The sequence below is a fragment of the Theropithecus gelada genome, unplaced genomic scaffold (genome assembly GCF_003255815.1).
Source record: "Theropithecus gelada isolate Dixy unplaced genomic scaffold, Tgel_1.0 HiC_scaffold_679, whole genome shotgun sequence".
NCBI lineage: Eukaryota > Metazoa > Chordata > Mammalia > Primates > Cercopithecidae > Theropithecus > Theropithecus gelada.
In genome coordinates this window covers 1-8,675 of record NW_020263465.1, presented here as the reverse complement: position 1 = coordinate 8,675, position 8,675 = coordinate 1, and the positions used below count along the sequence as shown (strand labels likewise).

Genomic DNA, 8,675 nt, shown 5'->3' with positions numbered 1-8,675 from the left:
AAAAAAAAAAAAAAAAAAAAAAAAACCCAAAAAACCAAAACACATCTGTTGGGGCCAGTGCTGGCCATAGGGTGGGGAGATATAGTCCAGGATGCTGCTCCAAAAGGTGGTAAGGAAGCTGGAAGGGCGGGGGTCTGCGGGCAGGTGGGGAAGATCCACAAAACCCTAGGGAACGTTGACTTGGTTTGCAGATCACTACTGCCCTCTGGTGGTGATCAGCTTGGGCAACCCTGCCTTCTGGAGGTTCAAGTAGGGACAGGGGAGTGGGTAGGTGAGAACTGAAGGTTGGAGGCTTTTGAGGCCTCTGGAGGAAGACTGTTCCAAGTGGTGGAACAGCATGTGTGAGGCGAGGACTCACGATGGCTGGTGGGCAAAGGACCAGAGAAGCACAGGCTCAGTCCCCAATAATTCCACCAGGTTTCCCTCCCACCTAGAAGAGATGAGCTGCCTGAACAGCCCTCCAGCAGCCCAGAGAGCATCTGAAATTCTTTATTGGAACATCATTGCTGTTTGCCAAATAGAAGACACAGACAGCAGACGAACAGTGAAAACAGAGCCCAGTGACCAGAGCTGGCCCCTTGGCTGGGGACCCTCCCCTACTACCTGGTGGACCAGCCTGGCAACCTCTGCCCCTCCCCGGACCCCCGGGCCTTTGGCATAATGCTGATGGGGGGCTGCAGGCAGTGAAGCCCCTTGATTCAAAGCAGAGACTTGAATGGGCGCTGGAGAGTGGGGACAGTGGAGAGGCCAGGGAGGGCTGGGCGGGCCCCCCGGGCTGGGCCGAGCAGCGCAAGTGGAGGAAGCCAGGAGCGGGCGAGATGGCATCTATCTGTTTTCTGAAAAGGGGCACATAGGGGCCTGGAAGCAGGTGGTGGTGGTAGCTGGGGAAGGTCACACGCTGACATCCTTCTCATCTCCCGTCTTGGGAACAGCTTCCAGCAGCGGGTCCCCAGGACCTGCCTCCTCTCCCTCCTTGGCCTCACTGGCCTTAGAGTTGGGGACCCAGAGGCCGGAGTCAATGCAGCGTTGCATGTGGTACTTCGCGTCCTGTGAGGAGAAGGGCAGGCAGATGAGGTGGGGCCACCACCCCAGGGTCCCCATTATCCCCTGCACATCCCCAAGCTGGCTTCCTGCCTATTGATATTTAACCAATTTATTTGAGATGGAGTCTCACTCTGTCACCCAGGCTGGAGTGCAATGGTGCAATCTCGGCTCACTGCAACCTCCACCTCCCAGGTTCAAGTGCCTCAGCCTCCCAAGTAGCTGGGGTTACAGACGCCTGTCACCATGCCTGGCTGATTTTTTTACTTTTAGTAGAGATGGGGTTTTGCCATGTTGGCCAGGCTGGTCTCAAACTCCTGACCTCAGGTGATCCGCCTGCCTTGGCCTCCCAAAGCACTGAGATTACAGGCGTGAGCCACCGTACTCAGCTGGAACTTTAAATTTTATTTAACTTTAATTTAAATTTAGATAGTGCAATCTAGAACAAAAGCCAGCAAATTTTTTTAGTAAAGGGACTGACTAAATATTTCTGCTTCCGCAAGCCATATGGTCTCCGTCACGACTCAACTCTGTGGCAGAGCAAGATCGGTTGTAGATGACAGTGAAACAATTAAGCATGGCTTCTTTGTTGCAATAAAACTTTATTATAAAGACAGGCAGTGAGTCTGGGAGCTGCGGTTTGCAGAACCTGGTCTAGATGGCTATGCCCATAGAAGCTTCTAGAAACTCATGGCCAGTCCTGCAGCTAGACCCATTTTACAGACGAGAAAACCAGGGTGACCAACCAGTGAGCCAAGTGGTAGGAATAGGGTCAATCGTGTCCTACTTAGATTCAACGTCTATTACCACTTCCAAAAATACAGCCAGTGAGACCTTCTTTATAAAAACATAATTTTTAGAAAAAAAATCAGTGAGATGTCATGGTGTCAGCCTATAATCCCAGCTACTTGGGGAGGCTGAGGTGGGAGGATCACTTGAGCCTGGGAGGTGGAGGCTGCAGCCTGGGTGAGAGAGGAAGACCCTGTCTGTCAAAAAAAACCAGATGGCCAGGTGCAGTGGCTCACGCCTGTAATCCCAGCACTCTGGGAGGCCAAGGCGGGTGGATCACGAGGTCAGGAGATCGAGACCATCATGGGTAACACGGTGAAACCCTGTCTCTACTAAACAATACAAAAATTTAGCCAGGCGTGGTGGTGGGCGCCTGTAGTCCCAGCTACTCGGGAGGCTGAGGCAGGAGAATGGTGTGAACCCGGGAGGCGGAGTTTGCAGTGAGCAGAAATAGCACCACCGCACTCCAGCCTGGGTGACAGAGTGAGACTCTGTCTCAAAAAAAAAAAAAAAAAAAAAAAACAAAACACAAAAAAACAGACAAAATCCAATTAACAGCCAGCATTTACCAGCCCCTGCCATGTGCTCAGCTCCTTTCCCCACACGTTTTGTGAGCTGATATTGAGAGAAAATATGGTTTGCATAAGGAAACTGAGGCTGGACTCAGTCACAGTAACAGTGACTATCAGTCACAAGGGACATACGCTCAAAGCTCAGCATTTATCTGCTGGATGCTGGGACACAGTAGGTGCTCAATAAATGTGGGTGTGTGCCAAGGTAACACGACCCCCCTTAGTCCTTGGAGAAGCCTTGGAGGGGCACTTTCACCAACTGGCTTCAGAGACTTGGGACACAGGGCTGGGGGAGACACATGGCCCGCTGGAAAGGCATGGGACGTGGGGGTTACTCACGGTGGGGTCCATCTTGCTGATGGCGTCTTGCAGCATCTGCACGTCCTTCACATCGAAGCACTTTTGGAGTTCCTGGGGGTATAGAGGGGCTGGGGTCAGGGGCTGGGTCCCTGTGCCCTGGGGGGTCCCGCTCAGGGTCCTCCTGCTGCCCGCCTGGGCTGGGGAGCCGCACCTCAGGGAGGGACTCGTAGACCTCGACAGGGTCCAGGCCGCCGGGGCCAAGCCGCTTCTTGCGCTCCTCCTCCTCGTACTCCTTCATGGCCTTCTCAATGCGCAGCTTGGCACGGCCCCGCACACGCTCCTTGAAGGCTTCTAGCTCGTCGTTGAAGCCCTCCATGTACTGGCGATCGGCTGTCTATGGGGGTCGGGCAGTGCTCACTAGACTTGGCCCAGTGCTCAGGAGGGACTGGGGGCCCAGGACCCTCCAGCCACAGCTCCTCAGAGGTGCCCCAGGGCTCCCTAAGTCTGTTCCTGACTTACATAAAGGGCTCCTCAAGGCCTGGGCTCCCCTGCCAGGGACCTCATCTGGCATTTGCTAAAGACCACCTCCTTGGGAGCCCTGCTCTACTGCAGATCCAAGACACTCGTGTCCTCAGTGTCCCTGCATGGGCACCTCTAACTCAGCACGGCCACCTCCCAGCCTGCCTTGTCCTTGGTCTCCCCAGTCTTGGTAAGGGTAGCCATGTTCCTCCAGGTGCGCAAGGTAAAAACCCGAGAGGCTGGCAGGCGCCTGTAATGCCAGCTACTTGGGAGGCTGAGGCATGAGAATTGCTTGAACCCAGGAGGCAGGGGTTGCAGTGAGCTGAGATCACGCCATTGCACTCCAGCCTTGGTGAAAGCAAGACTCGGTCTCAAAAACAAAAAAAAGCCCAGAGCCCTAGAGGCACCCTCACCTCTGTCCTTTACCCACATATCCACATGGGGACCTCCAGCACATCCTAGTGCTCCCATTTTTTTTTTGTAATGCAGTTTTGCTCTGTCACCCAGGCTGGAGTGCAGTGGCACACCACAGCTCACAAATTCCTGAGCTCAAGTGGTCCTCCTGCTTCAGCCTCCCAAAGACTTGGACTATAGGACTCAGTTACCAAGCCTGGCCTGACCGCCACTTTTAAAGTCTGGCAGCATCCACCCACTTCTCTCCCCCTCCTGGGCCCCGCCCTCTCCTGATCTAGGATTTGGTGATTGGAGGGGCTTGAGTCCCAGTGGACAGGAGTCGGCCTTACCCAGAGCACTGTGGGCTGGTTCCCTGGGGAGGGGGCCTCCAGCCACCTGGCAGCTCAGGGGACCCTACCTTAATCTTAGTGAAGAACTGCCGGAAGCAGGCCCGGGGGTCCACCTTCAGGCTCTTGGCCAGCTCCAGGATAAACTGCATGACGATTGTCTGGTGGGCCACCTGCTCCATGAGTGCACATTTCTGCCAGGGAGAACAGGCACAGTGTTACCAAGTGGCGGCCTCAGGGCAGCGCCTTTTCACAGCCCTGGGGAAAGCTCCACTCACCTCCTCCACCTCAAGGTCAATGCACCAGATGACCAGGTAATTGGCCGTCTCCTCGCACACCAGGTGGACATTGTCTGACAGGTACTTTTGGCTGTCATCCCAGCGGCGGAGCATGCCTGTGGGAAGATGCTGGCAAGGTGCTGGAGGGCCCTGGAGGCAAAGGGCCTGCCCCGACCTTGCCCCCCATAACCTCACGCGCCCCACTCACCAAAGTGCTTGATCTGTTTCTCGTACTTTTCCACGAAGGTCTTGTGTTTCTGCTCCCTCACCTCCTCTGAGTCCTCCTCTGTCTTCTCGGGCTTGGTGTTGACCATGCTCTGTGGTAGGGTGAGAGGGGGAGTGGGCTGGGGCAAGGCTGCGGAGCGCCTCGAGTGCGGCCGGGCGGGCCGTGGCCGCAGCGCCCATCCCATCCACGGCGGAGGTGGTGACGAAGCCATGAGCATCAAGGTGGCGGGAGCGTGGGCATGGGCCTTGGGGCAGATCAGAGGAGGGGACCGGTGGGGTGTTTCATCCGCCCGGCCCTCCAAGCCTGTCCCCCCTCCCACGTGGCCCCCGTCCGTCCCTCAGCTCTCCGCCCCACACCACACTCTTCAACTACACCGCCGCAGTCCTCCCCTGACCAGGCATTGGGTGCGCATGCGTCCTGGCTGCATACTCGCTGGCTGCGCAAGTGCACTGCCCGCCCCGCCTGCCCCGCACACCTTGCTGAAGCCGTCTTTGCTGAGCGTGTCCACGTTCCAGGGCATGCTCTTCTCCTTCTTGCGCATCTCTTCCAGCTTCTGCTCCCAGCTCCGCTCCTCTTTGCGCAGCTGCTGTGCCTCGGCCTGCAGCCGCTCCAGCTCTGCCTTGCCGCCCTCAGCCACCTCCAGCTCCTTCAGCTTCCTCTGGCATTCGGCCACCTTGCGCTTGCACTCGCGGCAGCCCCTGTCCAGTTCCTCCTTCTCCTTCTGGAACTGCTCCATGCGCTCCACCCGGGCCTGCGGGCAGGGGCGGCCTATCAACTCTGGGGAGCGGCCTGTCCCTTACCCCCAGCCCCATACCCAATCCCCGCACCAGAGATGGCCCCGGGAAAAAGTATGCCTCCACCTCCTGTGCCCTGGTCTCCCAGCTTCCGCCCCTGCCCCCACAGGTGCCGACGCACACCCAAGTGGGGTCCGGTCCCTCCGTCCTCCGCTCAGAACCCTGGCGGCTCCCATCTCACTCAGAGCAGAGTCCAGGTTGTCACCACAGCCTACGTAGGCCCTACACAATCTGCCCCGGCACCTCCCCTGGTAACTCTTCCTTCCAGCCACACTGGCCCCTCACTTTTCTCACCTTTTCTTGAGACCATTTTTTTTTCCTTTTAGAAAAAAAAACAAAAAAACAGGGTCTCACTCTGTCGCCCAGGTCAGAGTGCAGTGGCCCAATGACGACTTACTGAAGCCTCGACCTCCCTGGGCTCAGGCAATCCTCCCACCTCGCCTCCCGAGTAGCTGGGACTACAGGTGTGCACCACCACGCCCAGCTAATTTTTGTATTTGCAGTAAAGATGGGGTTTCGCCATGTTGCCCAGACGGGTCTTGAAGTCCTGGGTTCAAGCGATTCTTCCGCCTCGGCCTCCCAAAGTGCTGGGACCACAGGCAGGAGCCACTCTGCTCTGCAGAGCCTGCTTTTTTCTTGAACTTCAAGGCCTTCACACTGGCTGTTCCAACTACTTGGAATGATTTTCCCTCAGATCCCCCCACAGCTGACTCTATGGCACCCGCACCATCTGGGCTCCATGTTGCCTTAGCGAGGACCCCTTCCCTAACCACCTTCCTATTGATGGCAACCTCCCGCTGCCCCCGTCTGGAATTCCCTGCCTCAACACCAGCCACCACTCACATCATATGACAATTATTTATCACATTTTTGGGTGCTGCCCCGCCCCGCTCTCTAAATATGGGAATGTGTTTGCCATTTTGTCTCCAGAACCAGGAACTTGGCCTGGCGCAAAGCAGGGGCTCAGCAAATGCTTGTTTTTTTGTTTTTATTTTGTTTGGTTTTCTTTGAACAAGGTCTTGTTGTCATGCAGACTAGAGTGCAGTGGTGCGATCATGGTTCACTGCAGCCTTGACCTCCCAGGCTCAAGAGATCCTCCTGCCTCAACCTCCCAACTAGCTAGGACTAAAGGTGCACAGAAACCACCATGCCCGGCTATTGGGTTTTTTTTGTTTTTTTTTTTAGATGGAGTCGCCCAGGCTGGAGTGCAGTGGTACGATCTTGGCTCACTGCAACCTCTGCCTCCCGTTTTCTAGAGATTTTCCTGCCTCAGCCTTCTGAGTAGCTGGGATTACAGGCATGCACCACCACACCAGGGTAATTTTATATTTTTAGTAGAGACCAGGTTTCTCCATGTTGGTCAGGCTGATCTGGAACTCCTGACCTCAAGTGATCCACCCACCTTGGCCTCCCAAATTACTGGGATTACAGGCATGAGCCACTGTACCAGGGCCCCTTCTAGATGTTTCTTTGTTCCACGCATAACCTTGCTCCAGAATCACTGTCTAGGCCCCCTTAGCTCTGTCTCCAGCCCAGCATGCCCTCCTGAGCCCCAGCTTGGTGTCTACCTGCTTCCTGCTCACCAGAGCCCCAGATGTCACTCCCCAGGCATTCCTTTCTCCTGATAACAATGCCTCATCTCCTCAGGCTCCTGGTCCCCACCTCACTCCCTGCCTCGCTCAGACCTCCATCTGGGTCCCCATCGGATCATTCAGGACCCTCCGGAGACCCCTATGTGGCTCCACCATCACCCCTCCTGAACCTTAGTGGGGGCTGTTCTATTCAGAGCCGCTGATCAAACCCGGAAACATGCCACCACCTTCAATTGATGTCCCTCTCCAATCCAGGCACAGCTGCTGCCAGGGAGGCTGGTGAAACCCGCGCATTTGACCACGTGACCAGAGTCCTCCCCACTACCACGTCTTGGGGGGTCTGAATTCAGATGGGACTTCTGATCCTGGCATCCTGGTCCTGGGTCCCAGGCAGATGCTGGCCCTCATGGTTCCTGGAAAGTGTGGCCTTTCTCTTGCCTCTTGGCCTCTGCACGTGCGGTTCCCTTACCTGCTTTGCACCCAAAACTCAGCTTCGACAGAGCCTTCCCCAAATGTTCCCTGCCTGGGGCACCACTGATCCCCAAAGGACCTCCTGTGACCATCTGACATGGTGAGGGTGCTGGAGGACAGCCTTGGGGCACCGGCCCTGGGTCCTAGCCCACAGCCACCATGTACTGGCTGGGTATCCCTGGGCCATCCCCTAACCTCCTGGAACCTCAGTTTTCTCATCTTGTCAAACAGTCAACAATGCTGACCGCACAAGCTTGTCTCAGAAGAAACTAAGGAGATGATTAAAGTAAAATGTCCCGAGCCATGCGGGCCCTCAGCATGCACCCTTCCTGCGCTGGCCAGGGTCATTACCATCTGTGTAAGGGGATAGTCTCTCTCTCTCTCTCTCTCTCTGGGGAGCACTCTGGTGCTTTAAAAAGGAAATGTCGTCAAATGCTTAGTTTAATTTCTGGCCCAGAGCACACGCTCAATAACTGGGAGTGGTTGTTACTACATGGTCACAGCACCCGGCTGTGCCACTGATGGGAGATGAACTTTGGCCATGTCACTGAAACCTCTCCCGGCCTTGGTCTTCCCCTCTGTGAAACGGAGTCTCACAGGATCACCGTGACGACTGAATAACTCTATGGAAAATGCTTCCAAAACAGCCCTCAGTAGGCGTGTCCCACTGTTACCATCTCCGTCCTTGTCACTGCCACTTGAATGGTCTGCTGACTCATTTCTGTGCCTTATCTGAGGCTGTGTCCACAGGTTCTAGGGCAGGGCCAGGCAGACCTGGCCCCTATTCTAATACCCCAGGGGACTGACACAGCCAGCCTGAGCCTCGGATTCCCCCATATGAATAAGGGGTCAAGAAGGCCTACATGGTTGGGCGTGGTGGCTCACGCCTGTAATCCCAGCACTTTGGGAGGCTGAGGCGAGTGGATCACCTGAGGTCAGGAGTGTGAGACCAGCCTGGCCAACATGGTGAAACCCCATCTCTACTAAGAATATGAAAAGTAGCTGGGCGTGGTGGCGAGCACCTGCAATACCAGCCACTCCAGGGGCTGAGGCAGAATCGCTTGAACCTGAGGCAGAAGTTGCAGTGAACCAAGATCGCGCTAGTGCACTCCAGCCTGGGTGACAGAGCATGACCCTGTCTCAAAAAAAAAAAAAAAAGCTACCCCTCATGAGATAAACTGCAGCTGCAGACTGGCACAGTGGCCCATGCCTATAATCCTAGCACTTTGGGAGGCTGAGGTGGGAGGATCACTTGAGCTTAGGAATTTGAGGCCAGCCTGGGTAACACAGTGAGATTCCATCTCTTAAAAAAAAAAAGTTGCTGGGCAGGGTGGCTCATGCCTGTAATCCCAA

General features: G+C 55.7%; 1 protein-coding gene across 1 annotated transcript; it reads right to left on the bottom strand.

Annotated features, from left to right (window-relative positions):
• Positions 1-468: 468 nt before the first annotated feature.
• On the bottom strand, positions 469-5,260 carry CDC37 (cell division cycle 37; the record flags this gene model as incomplete). Its single annotated transcript, XM_025374597.1, has 7 exons — positions 469-1,047; positions 2,742-2,813; positions 2,914-3,096; positions 4,033-4,155; positions 4,240-4,355; positions 4,448-4,556; positions 4,941-5,260. Coding segments are annotated over 7 exons (1,079 nt in total), but the record flags the coding sequence as incomplete, so codon positions are not given.
• Positions 5,261-8,675: the final 3,415 nt, after the last annotated feature.